Raw genomic sequence first — 17171 nt, forward strand, 5'->3', positions numbered from 1 at the left:
TCAGAAACACAGACCAAACAGGCCATAACTAAAAAAACAACAAAAACACAAATCCAAAACCCAGACAAACACCTGGCCTGTTTCAGAAAGTTGTGCCCACGATGAGGGAAACTCTGGGTTTTCGGTTTCAGAGAGCAAGATCAGATAAACTCTAGGTCTGTAACCCCGGCAATTTACGCTGTGAACCTAACCTGCTCGGGAGGAGGTTTACTTCAACTAACGCTGAGTTTCTCTCTGACTCCTCCCCTCCTGCAGAGCTTGAAGCAGCTGTCTGACATGTCCTCATTCAGACTGTCCATATCAACGTACATATTGGAAGACAGTTATGTCATTACAAACACCGAAATCACAGTTAAATAGGCTGTTAGTATTTTTTTTTTTTTACCCAAACATGATCTTGAACATGACGCTTTTATGATCAATCTGTCATCGATGTATGGACAGAGAGTTTTCTTTGGAAATCGTAAATTTATTCTCAGCACAGAATAAAATCTATAACTTTAAAACACAGTGACTCTGTGGACATTAAGGCAGCTTTCAGGTTGGCAACAGTTGCACAAAAACACTTACTGTGTGCTACAGTGCTGCAGTGTAGGTTACTGTTTAAACTAATCTGTTTAAAACTGATCAATGAACAGTAACCTTTCATATTCGCACAGATTGAACATTCCTATCGTAGTTATCAGCTGGATATGATGTGAATATTTCTGCGTGGGGATGACTGTGGTGCAACTGAAACAAATGAATGTAGTTTAAAAGTGAGTTTTTCATTATGTGCTGATAGTCTGAATGCGTTTTGACAGCATTTCATAAAATACGAAATGAGCAAGATTTTATTAATGTAACATAGACGTCTAAACTTCACAGTCATTTTGAACCTAGACACATTTTACATTACAAAGAAGTCATTAATAGGCATAGGCCTACTGAGTTGGACTGTGACTTTACAATCACAGGTCCATGAGTAACCTAAACTGTGTCTAATCTGTTCCATTAATAATTTCATCTTCAGTTATTGCCACCGGCATTTAGTCCCATCAGGTTCCAGCTGAATAATCAGGCCTGTAGCCTATTTAAAATGAATAACAGGCTGTAGGAGAATTCCAGCACTTTATCAGTCATTAAGGAAATTCCAGTCTGGTAAATGATGAATTAGCAACGCTGTATAAAATGTAATAATGTTAATGTATCGATTCTCCACTCCTGCGTTTTTGAGCCCATCATGGTCCGCGTTGGCACGCATTCATATTTCTATCTCCACCCGATTAAAATGGAGGCTCTGCCTTTATTTATTAATCTGAGCCACAGCCGCCCCTAGCGTAAATTGTGTTTACGCTAGGCTACTACAGTACTACTACAGTAATGTAGCCCACGGTAACTGTTTCAGTGCAATTGTTGCCAACCTGACACATGCCTTAATGTCCACATATTCACTGTGCTATAAAGAACGACAGTGTTGCCTATGGATTTTATTTGCGCTGAGGATAAATCTACGATGTCCAAAGATAACTCTCTGTCCATTCATCAATGACAGATCATGGGTGATTCTGATGTTTCTAAAGACGTAAATGCATTCGGAGATGTGCTTTGATATCGACAGTATGAATGAGGAAATGTCAGACGGCCGTTTCAGGCTCCGCAGGAGGGGAGGAGTCAGAGAGAAATTCAGCGTTTGTTGAAGTAAACCTCCTTCCGAGGAGGTTTAAAGATCTCTAGTCAACTAAAACTTGACTAAAAAAAGGGATGAGGTTGAGTAAATATGATAAAGACTAACTAGGACATTTGACACAGGACTAAGAATAGATAAAAACATTGCAGACAATTTAACACTAGTGTACTATTTAGCTGTTTGTAAAAGTTTGGGACCAGAACGCCATTTTTCCTGCTTGAAAACGGACCAAGCATCAATGTTACAAAAATTGCACATTTGTGTTGATTTTGCTGACCTGGTTAGTTGAACATTTAGACACACAGACTACAGATAAACTTCAAGGTGAATGAGTTTGAAATTTGAAAGCTCAACACATTGAAGGATTAGCAGCCCCTTACCTGAAACTTTGGGTAGAGTGCAGCACTGCCTGACAGCATGTCCCGAACATAAGCAATAGAGGAGGCCACACGGTCCCAGACTATGTAGTCAGTCTCATTTGTCAGGTACTTAGTAAGGTTGAAGGCATTCCCATAATCTGTAATGTCTGCCCTGAACAGTGAAATTAAACAGTATTTAGAGTCTCTGTATTTGATTGGAAGCGTGATGCGTTTTTTAAAGAAGTCTTACCTTGCAAGAGCAAAAACATCCTCAATGTAGCTTGTTCGATCAGCTGCATCAAACTCCTGTTTTTTAAGAGTCAAACAGAAGATGGTTATAACAGTAGCAGATTACAGAACAGTAACAAGATTATGATGCATTATGTATCTAGATGTATGTAGATATGATTGGTAAACCGCCCTGAGAAATGATAGAACATAAATGCATCCATTTATTTTCAGCTCAGGTTTCTCGTGTTCTTACTCGTCTGCTCTAAATGTTAGCATGTACGTTCAATATGGATTGAATAAAAATAAAATAAAAACCATATCAGGTTGTATCATGCATGTAAGCTTCATTCATTCAATAGAAGCTTTGAATGTAAAAAGAATGACATTTAGTACAGCCTTAGATTTTGGTGTCACAATCACAACTAAAATTGCTAAGCAGTGTGTACAGTGTGTGTGTGTGTATATCACTGTGGACAACTTTACAGAGTGGTTGTTTTGAAGTTGTTGACTAATAGCGTCCCACATGTGGTTGTCATAGTTGACTCTGTAGAATCCAATGTGATCATTGTTAACCTTCAGCAGCCCATCCACTGAGAGTGAGTAGTTACTGATGACATGCTCTGGAAATCAACACAGTTATGGTAAGTATTATTTGTGTAACATTTTGGCTGGATCACTCAATTTCTGCTATAAAATAAAAACCCTGTGAATATCTTTATCAACAAAAATACTACCATCGCTGCTCTTGTCAAACATTGCCAACATATTCTTGTTGCTTTTCACAGATTGCCATTTGACTGGAATTGTCCACTTGTACCTGTAACAGAAACACATTGTTATTAATGTATTGGCATTAAAAACCTACAGATATACAATACAGTTCAATTAGTTTAGGGCTTAGTCTTTAAAAATACATTTTCATTTGATTCCTAAAGCTGAACTTATAATCACCTTTTATCTCCGCTTTGGTTTTCACCAACTCCGAGAACAATATCTTACTTATTAGGTGCTAAATGCTTTGCAGCGTGAGCCTCCAGTTAAACCTCTAAACTCACAATTGGCCAATGGAGGACCATCTCGGTCAAAGTTTATTAGAAGAGAAGACGCCAATGTTCCTTATTAGTGCCTGCTTACCACCAACTCTTATTGTACATCCCTGCTGCTTACTATGACAACATACACTGGGACTGTTAACTGTTAACACTGCTAGCTTAATAGTGCTGACATGAAGCTTCCTGTTACTAGTGTTGAAACATGCACACCAATTTGTCCTAATGTGAACTAATGAAGATCAGAATTTAACTTTAAAAATGTTTCCATACCTTTGTGACAACATCACAATTTATACAGCCACTTTACAGCCACCTCTTCAGCAGTTTACATAATCTTAATGCTTTTACAGACTTCTTAACTTTTGTCATTTATGTTATGTATTTTTCTTGCAATACTTGATATGTGATATATGATTTGCTTAAAAATCATATTAGTCACTAAATTTTTACAACCAGCCCAGGTACTACAAATGAAAATTAGCTTCTACATCTATATCTACATTGAAGTATAAACCGCAATGTTGATTAATATGCATTGTCCCTGGTAAATTAATAAATAAATGTAGTATCAATGGCATAAATTTGCAATATTTATATTTTTCATATTAACTGTAATACTTTCCCAGATGCCTTTAACATTAAGCTTGTGGAAACAAGAACAAATTGACCGAAATTATTGTAGATTACTGGCTGACTTTGTGGGGAAGACCTGGTCTGATTAGGAAAGACAGCATTTATCCCATTTTGGAAGGAGGGGCTCATATCTAGAAATCTGACCGGGTTTATTAGTGAATCAAATGTATGACAACCCACAGTTGAGACCAGGAGACAGTCTTACATGCTTCTTTGCGCTTCTACTAGAGAGATCCCCACCTAAAACTCCACTGTGACGTTGTCTTAAAGGTCCAGTGTGTAATATTTCTGAGGATCTATTGACAGAAGTGCAATATAATATCCAGAACTATGTTTTCAGTGGTGTATAAAGACCTTACATAATGAACTATGTTTTTTTTAGCCATCTCTCCTTTGTTTCGTCAAGCAGGCGGCCTGACTCCAGGCCCCAAACACCCCAAAAGAGGAGAGGGTTTGAACGAAGCCTGCCACATCAAAAACTTTGTTTCCACCCTGAATGCTGGTTGCAAAGTAAACGACCAGGTAAATCACCATCTCCCCCAAAGTATGGTTCGTTTGACCAGTGTGATCGCTCCATGCAGTGTGCCACTTGAAGAGGTGGGCCCGGGCATGTTTAAGCTGAACTCTGGCACGGTGCATATCTAGTGTGATCACTAACCATACACAAACTCCACTGTGCTGTGAGAGAGAGAGTGCTTTTTTTTCCCAAGAGTGCAGTGAGAGTGCACAGAATGACAGATGATATTGACTTCCAGCTATGTACAGCGTGCTTACCTTGACAACCCAGCTGTGATCTATAATAACATAGCTTTCCTTATTAGCTAGGATCCTTACATGCTAATAACTGTCGGTCTCCGACATTGACAGTTGTGTTGGACAGATTTGTGCCATGGTGTTCATGAGAGAGAGACAGACAGACAGACAAGTTGCTGCTCTGCAATCAACTAGGATTTTGATAGTAAAAAAAGCCTAGTAAAAAACTCACATATCAATATGTGGCGGTCGGCATTGATACTGTGGCAATGTATAGGAAACACAGACTGAGTGATGACATAAACGTGCTCCTGCTGGGATCGTTAGGGGCAGTGTGAGCAGAGGCCAGCGGGGAAGTGGGGAGGGGGGACAATCGTGCTCGGGCATGGTACAAGGCAACTGGGCCTAGTGCAAGTACGCCCTAAGATAACTGACTCTATGTCCAGATATGTAACCTCTCCCTGAAGTAGGACGTCAGGACATGTAGCTGGACAGATGCCATAAACTAAAGCAGAGCTCACACAACACGATTTTTAGCCTGATTTGCCGGTTGGAGAGCTCGGTGAGCGTCGGACTGTGATCAGGTAAATCAGCGATCAATCAGCAGTCGTGTGAACTACTCAAAGACACATCAAAACGGCTCCCTGACACATTTCTGACACATCGCTGATGCCAGCCAGATATCTAGCATGCTAAAGACTCGAAGACTCCCACGAAGGTTAAAATCAAGGGCAACTGGACTTGGTTGAAGAAACTGGAAGACGTTTCGTCCCTCGTCCAAAGGACTTCTTCAGTTCTGACTGACTGGCAGGGAAACTCAGCTATTTAACCTCAGTGGGGTCGTTGGCCCGGGTCATCGATACCGCAGGTTCGTTAGTGTTCCTTGTTGCTGTGACGACAGTCGTTACAGTCGTTAAGACTACCTGTGGCCAAGACTGAACGACCATCGTTGGTATCTTCACCTGAGGCCAATAGGTTACGTTTGTTGAGTTTCCTGGGAAGTGATGAAAGGACAGCATTGTAAGTGGGGGATAAGTGGTGGCGTAGACCCCCTCCTCTGTTCAATGACGGCTTCTCGACCCTGGTGTAGATGGCTTCCTTGACACCTCTTTCAAACCATCCATCTTCTCTGTCTAAAATGTAAAGACTCTGCAGACTCGACATCCACATACAGCCAATGAAAGCAGGCACCTGGCAGAACAGGCAGCTACTTTTTCTCTGCAAAACACTTTTTACTCCCCTCCTCTCTGTAGCTCAGACGATCCCTGCTACCTTCATGTGCTAGTCCATTCTTTCACCCATATTCTTTGCCTTTATAATTGCTATAATTTATAATAACAAACAACAGGTGTTTCATGGCTAGGTTCGCGTCATTTCCCGTTTCACATTTTCTTGACAATATGTAAATGTAAATGCTCCGTATTTGTATAGCGCCTTTTTAATCGTATCGACCACTCAAAGCGCTTTTACACTACACCTGCATTCACCAGTCACACAAACGGAAACTAACATTCACACACATTCATACACTGGCGGAATAGCTGCCAGGGGCAATTCGGGGTTCAGTATCTTGTCCAAGGACACTTCGACACACAACCAGGGGGAGCCAGGGATTGAACCGCCGACCTTCCGATTAACGGCCAACCCGCTCTACCTCCTGAGCCACAGCCGCCCCACCCCAATATGTGGTTTGGATACCAGCGTCGGGTGACAGAGTAGAGTGTGACCCACAAAGACTTCAAGACTCCAGTCACAAGAAGGCAAGTTGTGTACTATGAACAGCACAGCCACAGCCGATGCTGAAAGTTGTTGAGTCTGCAAAATCTGTAAGGCTTCCAAACTGGATCTTCAACACACACACAGGCACAGATCAAAGAAAAGGGTGCTTCTTGTTTACTAGGGCTGACCCTGAATAGTCGAAGATTCGATGCTTCGATGGGCGGAGCCTAATTCGACTGTGAATCTCACAATCTTTCACAGTTTTTGAAGTGCGTGAATAAATCCAAAATTGTAACCCTAACCCTGGATCGTCAGTGCGCATGTGCAGGCGTAGCGTGTGTGTGTGTGTGTGCAGTGGCAGTGGAGGAATGCTTGCTGAAGCAGTTTCACGGTGTTGTGCCAAGTTGTTCCGCGACGTGCATGCAGCTGTCGGCAGCAGTAATGCACGTAAAAGACCGGTGAATGACAGGCGAGAGAGAGAGAGAGAGAAAAGGATCTTCTAAAAGCCTCAGTTTAGCTGGAAATTTACAGTGTAAGTTGAATGAAAAGAGACTGCAGAAAAGTTGAATTCATTATTCCCTCTGGTATTCGTTCTACGTTTTCTTTGTGTATGTGTTATGTACTATTATTTGCAGAGTCATTGTGGCAAGTAGTTTTTGGAAAAACAAGACAGATTAAAAGTATTGAACTGCTAAACTGCACAAGATACAGATAAGAAGTAAGACTTTTGCGAAGTTGCTAAGTTGCAATGATGACAGCACAAAGGGACCCCCAGAACAATAGAATTAAACAGTCCATACACACCATGGTTGATATACGATTAATGTGATGATTATTTGATCAGAAAAATATGTATATCCTTTGGAAAAATACAATCATGTTTGTTTGAGTTTTAATAGTATTAAATTATGTATGTATGTCTTTTAAAAGATACGATGTGACCTCCTGAAAGTTCTAATGGTGAATTACAGGATTAGAGCATTCCAAAACCATGTTGTTACAATTTATAGTTTTAACCAGTTAAACTAGTAAACAGTGTAGCCTATGTTGACATCATAGACTGTATTCGATACAGTAAACCATAGCCATCTTATATCAAAACTGTCATCCTTTAACATGTCACACCAGGCATTATCATGGTTTGAGTCATACTTACAGGGCCGAGAACAATGTGTAGTTGATCATGTAAAATTAAGACCGGAATCCCTCAGGGAACCATACTGGGGCCTATTCTCTTCAGCCTGTATGTGAACGAGCAGTACACTGACCAAAAGTCTTGAGAAAGTGTTTAGTTGGCTAAACAAATCCTGTTTAACATTTAATCTGAAGAAAACTAAATCTATGTGTTTTTCTATCAAAAGAACTCGGACAAAAAATGACCTTAACATCAAAATGAATGGCTAACTCATCGATCAGGTAGAACAAGAAAAATACTTAGGAGGGATTTTAGATTCTCAGCTAAACTTTAAAAGTCATATCAAAAACATCTCAAGAAAAATTAAGGCCAGTATGAACTGTTTCAGAATGATCAGGAGCTTGAATGTGGTTATGTCTTTCTGAACACTATGATCCTGTCGCTCCTGTCGTACTGCACCACTGTTTGGTATGACCGTGCCCTAAAGATGTTAGATAAAAAGCCCATTCGATTCCATCACTGTTACATTTAAGTAAACATAAAATCTTAAACTTTGTTAATTTTGTTAATCTTAGACATATAAAGGTGTTTTTTAAATGTTTGGCAGGACTTGCACCTGAGCCACTTTGTAAATTTGTGATCAACAAGAGCTGCTGCATGTGGAGTCTGTAAAGTTCCATTTCGTAAAACATCTTTTGCCCAAAATGTTTTTTCTGTGAAAGGAGCCAATCTGTGGAACTGTCTTCCTACAAATATAAAGACTTTAATTAAACTGTCCACCTTCAAAAAACAAAAAAAAGCCTAGCTCATACAGCAGCAGCAGTGTAATCATGCCATATGAAATGTATATCTGTGTGTGTGTGTGTGTGTGTGTGTGAGCTCGAGTGAATGTGTTTATTTACTACACTAACTTTTATTGGTGCTAACTGGTTTCTGGACATTTTATTGTATTCACTGTAAATTTTTACTCTTTCATTATCTTAACTGTTAAAAGCCCTTCTAGGGACAGGTGTTGCGAATTAGCCACGGCTATAAACACTGTGATACAGGCATCGGATTATTTTTTATGTAATAACCTATATTTTTTGTATCTGTCCCTATTCAAATAAACAATAAATAAATGGATGTAGTCATCGTGACATCACACGTTGGTTTGTGGACTGCCGTTTTGAAACCTCGAGTTTGGCTGAAAGGGCGCCGCCATGTTGAGTTTTTTGCAACCAGGAAGTGCCCGGAAGTAACAAGTTGGCGGAGCTAGCTAGCTTGATTAGCTAGGTGCATCTGTAATTCACGTTAACGGTCATTTTAACAGGGATGATAATTTTGTCTAGTTAACAATAGTCTTAAAACTAAATGTACTCACCAGAGAAAGTGAACAGCCAAGTACTAATAAGCTTTTTCAACAGCGCTGATTGAATTTACACAGTGCCGTGGGTACGAGTCGGCCTGACTGACAGGTCGCCATGGTCTCCATTATCATTGAACTTATGATATAAAGATTTATTTCTTTTTTAATTTGTTTCATAAAACAGAGATCCTTGAGTAGACTTGAATTTAGAATTTAATTCTTTGGTCGTAAGTTAAAATCAACAGATAAAATATATAATTGCACAGTCTCTTAAATCTATCGTCCAGTTTCACAGGTGCTGATTTTGTCTTTGTCTTTTCCAAATGTTATGAAGTAGTCTATTCTTGTATGTACAGAGTGGGGTTCAGAGTAATGATTATAGTCCATTTTGTTATGGAATAGGTCCAGCCATATGTCAATGAGACCAACTTCCTCAAAAAGTGCATTGACTTTCTTATGTGAAGACTTTCTATCATGTGTTTTTCTCTAGCTTTGGTTGCAGGTGTATGTTTAATTCTCCTCCACAGATCAGAAGTCCTTCTGTTTCAGTTACCATGATGCTTCTGAGTTTCTGGAAGAAGCTTATATCACTTCTTGGTGGTGCATATACAATTAATAGAGTACCGGAATTACCCTCTATATTCCCCCTAACTAAAATAGATCTGCCCTCCCACTTTGAATACCTTTTCAGAATTTAGCTTTCTTGAGATGAGAATAGCAACTCCTCTCCTGTGTCCTGATTTATACAAGGAAGAAAATGTTAGTAAATCCCATTCTCTTCAGTTTGGCATGCTCACTACGTTTTAAATGGGTTTCCTGCCCTACATGGGCTTCTTCTTCTTCTTCTTCTTCTCATTTTAGACAGAATTTTACTGCATTTGATTGGATTCAACAGCCCATTGATATTAAAAGAAATAAACTTTACTTTGTCACCAACCATATGTATTTGAATGACAGTATATTTTCAAAATGAACCAAATAGAACTTATTAGATCTACTCGCAGGAAAAACAAAGCAAAAACAGTTAAATAAAAGTGTGATTCCAAAGCTGGGGTCTCTAGTAGACGACCCTGGGTTGAGCTACAAGGAAAGTCTACAGTAGCTGAGCTCTCTGTACTGTCACGTTAAGAGGCAGCCCTCTATCCTTCATATCTGTAGTCACCTCCTCCACCTGGTACTGCCGTGTCCCGTCCTCTCCTAGTAATACTCCTAGTTTAGAACCAGGAGTCTGGAAGCGGATCTTGCTCCGCTTTAACCCTCATGGCTTGTTTACCCAGTTCTCGGGAGGTCTAGGTGCAACCTCCTGGTGTGCTCTCTCAATGTACAGCTCCGTTGTCGAGGGGATATCCAACATGTCCCGTAGTAACTTTTCCACAAACACCACCATAGACGACCCCTCAGCTCCCTCAGGAACATTGTAAATCCTTAAATTCTCACGTCGAGATCTCCCTTCTTCGCCATCTTGTGCCTGTGTAAGTGAGCTGTTATCTGCATTCCCTTCATCTACAGGTTCTTCAATTGCACTGTTTTTCTTTCCGTCCCTTTTTCCCATTCTTCTTTCCCATTGCCACGTATTGTTGAGAAATGATATGTTTGACAGTTTAAGGATTCTCCCAGAGGAACCTTTGTTTAAGGCTGCCATTCTGCATGGTGATGTCACCGGAACCCCCCTGATGTCATGTTTCAACTACTTTCTTATATTTTCTTATTAAGAATATTTAAGCATCAATATTGTCTTGGAACTTATTTAATTAGACTGTTCAGTTATCTGCTATGATTAGTATAAAATGTGTCATTTAAAGGTTCAGTGTGTAAAATTAATTGACATCAACATCATGTAGCACATAACATATAGTTTTACTGAATAATTAAGTACATATAATTTCTAAATATCTATCTATCTATCTATCCATCCATCCAACCATCCATCCATCCCAATTTCTTGACTGGCAACTCTACTATCTCATAGACGACATCTTTTGTCCTGTCACAGGCACTGTAACTACACTACTCACTTGGATAGGGGGGGGGGGGGGGGGGGGGGGGGGGGTAACCCTCACCACTAGATGTCACTAAAACACACTGAACCTTTAACTGTAACAATTCTAATCGTAACCTTTAGCTCTTCCTTTCCTTTACTGTATCTAATGCTTAGAAATTAAGAACTGTATAACTGTTAATGGCATTTAAAGAAATGTGTTGATATTGTAGAAAGATACATGATTAAAACACACACAAATAGACTTTAAGACATTACTTTAGATTAAAGTTTAAAACACAGAAACCTTGAGGAACAAAGACCACAGTTTGACACACCCCAAGAGTGACAAACAAAATCAGGACCCATGGTCTTGGGTGTTAACTCTCTTAACTTTCAGCTTCCTCTCGCTTGCTCTCGCAACTTCCAGCTCTCCGCATCTCCGCAGAAAATTAGTAGTACCATTAGTACTATTTTTCATTTTCATTGATATCTGTTGCATTACTATTGTTTTACATCTCTATGTGGAATTTGTGTTGGGCTATTGCATGGTCTCTCTCTCTCTACAAAGAGTTTTACAAAGAGTATCAGTATGTCAATATTTCAGATGCAAATTTGCAATCTTGGACGATACCATCCTTATCTAGTTTAGAAAGCTCTGAGGATTTAAAACGTTAAAGCACGCTTTTGTATCACTGACCCAAGAAGTGAAGGAGGGAGGTTGGCATCAGCTTTAGGATCCAGGAGGAAACGCTTTTGGCTCAGTTTGGTATATGCCTCTGTGACAGTCAAGTCCAGCACCGGATAACCCATCTGTTTGGTCCATGTATCCATTACCTCTGCAACCGGCAAGCCGCTCACCTGCAGCAGAGAGGAGAAATCTTCTACTGTTCAAAGAACTTCACAGACAAAGCTTAAAGGTGTGATTAGCATTTGTTGGTTGCTGTTTGTAAACACACGATTCAACTTTGCCCCCCCAATCTCCTTCCCCCGCTCAAGGAGAGAGAGAGAGAGAGCAGCAGTGGTTGAGAGAGCTAGAGGGTGACCGAAGAGAGGGAACAGCGTTAGCGAGAGTAAGTGGATCTGTGGCGGGGTGAATGAAGTCAAAGCAGCTAGCCCTCAATCATTCAGAACTTCAAGGCTTAATATAATTTAAATGGATGAGTTCTATAAAAAATCATCCTCATAAACAAGGAAATTAACTATAGAGACATTTTTTGTAGCAGGCTGTTATTTCTGCTCTAATGTTGAGCCAGCCCCAAGTTTTCATTCGAGTAAGTATTTCTGGAACTTCAGCGTTGGCTTCATCTTTCAGCCATGGCAAAAATAATGCTGTGAATCAGAGAAATAATTTATTGTTTCATGTCACGCTCTCAAACAAAAATAAACACCACACACCTCAGCACAACCCTACGGGAACGAGCCAAATTGTCAGATTTTCTGTTAATGCAGCCAAAGCCAGGCTTAATCCTGTCGCCTGTGTCTGCCCTGCATGTGTGTTACCAAATTAATAAGACGATAAGGAAATACAGGCGGAGGGCAGCACCTCTGCAGATACAGATGTATTTACACACTGCTAGTGGGTCGTAAGTGATGATTAAGAGGGATGATTTTTGTATGAGTCTACAGTACATTGATTTTTAGGAAAATTCTACTCATTATGCCTTTAAATCAATATTTCACCATCTTGGTAAATACACTTATTTGTTTTCTTTCTTAAAGTGAGATGTTCAGATCAGGTCATCAATGCACGTAAGGCTGCAAGCCCTGATGACATCCCCAGATGCATGGTCAGGGCCTTGCGCTGGGCAGCAGACTGAGGTCCTGACTGAAATCTTTAACCTGTCACAGGCTCAGGCGTACCTTCTTTCATTCAGCTGTCACCTTGCTGACCTCCTACCCCCATTACTGTTTTACAGCACTGCCTACTGTAACTGCTGTACATGCTCCTACTGTATAGTATATTCATTTCACACTGTTCATACTGTACATATTTTAGAAAAGTCATATCTACCCCTCACTGCATTATTATATTACCTTTAAAATATGCACATTACTTGCACTTCTAATTAGATGCTAAACTGCATTTTGTACTTGTGCAATGACAATAAAGTTGAATCTAAACTAATCTTATCTAATCTCATGTCTGTGTTTAAAGTGCGGAGCTTGTCTGGCTCTGTCCAAAGTTCAAAAATACAAGTACCAACTCACAGCCAGTTTCTTCATTGTCACAGTTATCAACCAGATAATCAATTTCCTGTGGTGTTAAAATAACTGACTTTACCTCAAGACTATTAAGGTGACAATTTAACCCTGTCCAGGAACCTAACCACTCCCTGAACTAGGAATATCAGGACCTTGAAATGGCCAAAGATGGCCATAAACTAAGGCCTTCAAAATAGATCTATACATGAACACAGGCACAGATCATAGAAAGAGATCTTTTGTTCTCTCTTCACATCAGGTTGTTAAACTGATTAGACAGCAGACGCGGTCATAAACTCTACAGCATTGTGCCTGAGTATGGAGAAAGACCACCCCATTCTGCAGTCTTAAAATCTATGATAACCAAACTGCAAATGTTTAAATAATATTGTGCAAAATATCACCCTGTTTTGTCTGATACCTTTTTTATAATTGTACTCGAAGGATTGGATGAAAAATGCCATACACACCATAAGAATTTAATTCCAGATTTCCAGAAGAAAAGAGGTGTATCAGGACATAACTTATCTTTTTGTGTTACACGCACTATTAACCTGTGTGCTTTACCTGTTCAGTTTAATCTTCTGCCCTTTCCTTAGTGCTAAGTAAGTGTTCTCTTAGATTTAGTTTAGCAGATTAGACATTACATATAACTGCTGGATAGTAAAGCCTCCCAATTAAGGCTTAACTAGGAAATGTTCTGTCTGTATTCACTACAGACAGAACAGTTTAGTATCTAACCCAGGCCTGGGCAATAAAACAATAATAATCGCAATTTAATTTTCCTCAATAAGAACATAACAAATGTTCAATATATTGTCTATAAATATTTTATTTAATTCATTTGAATCACTAACAAATTTGCACTTAATGTTTCCACTAAAATATTTATTTTGTTTAGGAAAAGGGACTGAGCTTTACTAATCATCTTTGTTGAAAAAAGATTTCATCAATCGTTTTGAATACCTCAGATTTGACCTCAGAAGTGATCCACTGTGTTTCTGACCATAAAGAAAAGCTTAACCCTGCAATTAACCATCTGATTTCTTCAACCTTTCACCTAGGAGCGAAAATCAGCCTTTAAAATTGAAAGATATAATGATTTATATATATCAAGATAATGAAATGTTTTTATAATGAAAATGTTTTTGGCCATTTTGCCCAGCCCTAATTTAACCTGATGTTGTATTTCACCAACCTTCTTATTTTTTCCCATTAAGAACTGTTTAGAAATCAGAATATGTATTGTCTTGGAACTTGTTTAGTTAGTCTGTTCATTCACCTGATATGATTACTATGAATTGTGTTGTTCAACTGTAACAGGAATTTACAGATTGATTTTAAGATCAGTTAACAATGATATGTTTGCCTGTATGCCTTTGCTCTTTTAATGCTTGGAATTATAGGATTGTATAACTGTTTATGATATTTGAGAACAGTGATGATATTGTGAAAACACAAACCATTAAACATGTGCAAAGAGACGTTTCCCACTTTAACCTTTAAATGAAAGGTTCTTAAAAACACAGAAATCTGTCCATCTTGTCCATTCTTCTTGTCCACTCCCTACACAGGAGATTTGACTCGCCTATTTCTAAGGCCTTTCTTTAACTGGGATGAAATTTCCCCAGACTAGTTATCTTATTGATTTTTTTGATTTGTTTAAGAACCAACCAAAAACCATATCTCATTCAAATTAACTTTCACTACTTCATCAGCCAAAAGTCTGTAAAGTATTTCAAACGAATAATGGACCAAGCCTCACCAAAAGGCCGTGAACGCAACCGACCGGACTGCCAGCTATGGGACTTGGAATTGACAAACTGGTTGAGGAAACAACAAAGCAGTAAGACAAACAAACTCAAATTCTGTGGTCAGGTCGATGTCACTGTAGCTCTGAATATTATGCTAATTACAACTTAGAGATCACCGTAGGAACCAAAACCTGCGTCCATAAACTTCCCTTCGTTTCTTAGAAGTGTTTGTATTTTGGAATTTTGGACAGCTAACTGCTTCTCCATGCTAAACTAGGCTAACCACATCCTGACTCCAGCTCTGTACTTAACACACAGACATGACACGATATCTATCTTCTCATCTTACTTTCGTAGAAAGCAAGAAAGCAAATTAGCATTGTTTCCCAAAATACTGAGTAAACATACATTCGCGAGAGATGCCCAGTAGTTGGCCGTTTTGGCGTTTTTGAAGTAGTAGTCTTTCAAGTACATCTGGTGAAAGAAAGAAAAAAAGGCTTTCATCAGTGAGTTGCTGGAACAGAAATTGTTAAATATCTGTCATGAAGCTGCAGTGGTTTCTGACTTACTCGACAGCCGTCTCTGAACATGTCTTTACCCATCCAGTCCTCCAGCATCCTGAGAAGGGATGCTCCCTGGGTAAAGTTGGATAATTTTCATTACAAATAGTGTTTTATTGCATGATAAATTGTTAGTATCTTGTTGGTAATGTAACCGATATGTCATTGTTCCCATCTGAGTTTTTTTCTGAACCTTAGATTGTGGAAAACCCCACATAGTAAAAGCAGTACCTTGCTGTATGAGATACCATCAAACACAGAGGTAATCTCTGCTGGTGTCGACACATTCACAATGATCGGGTGAGAGGAGAGGAGAGCGTCGTCCACCATGACAGGAAACACATCACTGATGAGCATGACGTCTCGCTGTGTACCACAGGAGGACACAAGGCAAGTTTCAGAGTACTGAAGGCCTCAAAATGAGTGGTCAATGGGACTAATAGGTTGTTGAATCTTTGTTGTGCCTTTAAAGGAGAACTCACCATGCCCCAGCTTGGTTCAGCTTTCTCCACACCGATGTACTCGAAGAAACTGGCAAAGCCCTCATTAAGCCAGAGGTCATCCCACCAATCCATAGTCACAATGTTCCCAAACCACTGGCAAAAGACAAGTGATATGAGTTTTGAGGATCTGAACAAAGGAAATAACATCTCAAGGGGTTTATGCTCAAATTAAATTTATAATTAAAAATATATGAAAGTTACAGGGACAATTTAACCTGCTAGGCGTCCCCTTGGGTAAAAATGTTTCACTCTGATAGTGTCTGAACCATGAGAAGCACACACAGTGAGGTGCAGGCCAGCGTGAACTTCAATGTAAGACCATCAAAATGAAAACATGTCACAGAAGTCATAACTTGCACTACATGCCCCTGTGGACAAACATACTGTATGCTGGACAAACAAAGAGAGCACTCAAAAAACAAATCTCAGATCATAAAACAGCTATTCACACAGAGAATATGGAAAATGACATAGCCAAGCATTACCATGAAGCCAAACATTGCTATCCTTGGACTTGAACTTGTAACTCCTCCAGCCAGGGGGAGAAATCTACTAAAATGACTCTCTCAGAGAGAGATGTTCTGGATTTCAGCACTCAACACAATGACACCTGTTCAGCCCAGACAAAACATAGCAAAGTGTATATTAGCAAACCAAACCTGCTGGTCTGAATCATATTTTTTTTTTACTTTTTAAAATTGTTTTTACAAAATACAGTATTCACTTCAAGTGGATACAGAAATTTACAACAGAAAAAATGACTATAAAAACAAAACACACAAAACAACAACCAGCTCTTGGAAAACCTATAGCGAGAAATGTGAATAAAGACTTGTGTCCTGAAGAAGGCTTTTAATTTGAAACATACGTAAACTTCAAAAAGAGTCCCTTTTTACTGACTCTAGGTTTCTCGAAGTTATTTGGATGAATAAAACCTCTTACTTAGTCCAAATATGTGTCCTTTAGTCAGTAAGGGTCCACCAATCAAAAGAATAAAAGTGGTTTATCCTAATGTTTATTAAGTAAGTAATTAAGTTATATTCATACTATCATTTTGATAGTAGCATATTTCCCATCTTTGATGAGCAAGGGTTTTGTGGAAAAAGAATTAAAAGCCTGTCCCATATATAGGCACAGTGAGTTCAGTGATTAAAGGAAATGGAAGTCATGGCTGTTTTACTGTCTCTTTTTGCTAGAAAAGAGAAATTAAGATGGCAGAGTGGTGAGTATCACATGACTCTGTATTGATGGGACTAATGCTCTGCAGATGTA

At 39.2% G+C, this 17171-nt stretch overlaps 1 protein-coding gene across 1 annotated transcript in view; it reads right to left on the reverse strand.

Moving 5' to 3' along the window:
- The window catches only part of LOC119910970 (glutamyl aminopeptidase), a 54799-nt gene that overhangs the window by 26247 nt on the left and 11381 nt on the right, over positions 1–17171 (reverse strand). The window contains exons 6-14 of the mRNA XM_038729842.1: positions 15879–15992; positions 15628–15762; positions 15406–15471; positions 15245–15310; positions 11578–11738; positions 2994–3076; positions 2743–2879; positions 2279–2334; positions 2050–2200 (exon numbers count right to left, since the gene is read on the reverse strand). Of these exons, the coding sequence (XP_038585770.1) occupies positions 2050–2200; positions 2279–2334; positions 2743–2879; positions 2994–3076; positions 11578–11738; positions 15245–15310; positions 15406–15471; positions 15628–15762; positions 15879–15992 (969 nt within the window). The remainder of the gene's footprint in view (positions 1–2049; positions 2201–2278; positions 2335–2742; positions 2880–2993; positions 3077–11577; positions 11739–15244; positions 15311–15405; positions 15472–15627; positions 15763–15878; positions 15993–17171) is intronic.

Source organism: Micropterus salmoides, unplaced genomic scaffold (assembly GCF_014851395.1).
Source record: "Micropterus salmoides isolate LMB-PRFRI ecotype aquatic unplaced genomic scaffold, ASM1485139v1 Ms_hic_scaffold_19, whole genome shotgun sequence".
In the NCBI taxonomy this organism is placed as follows: Eukaryota; Metazoa; Chordata; class Actinopteri; order Centrarchiformes; family Centrarchidae; genus Micropterus; species Micropterus salmoides.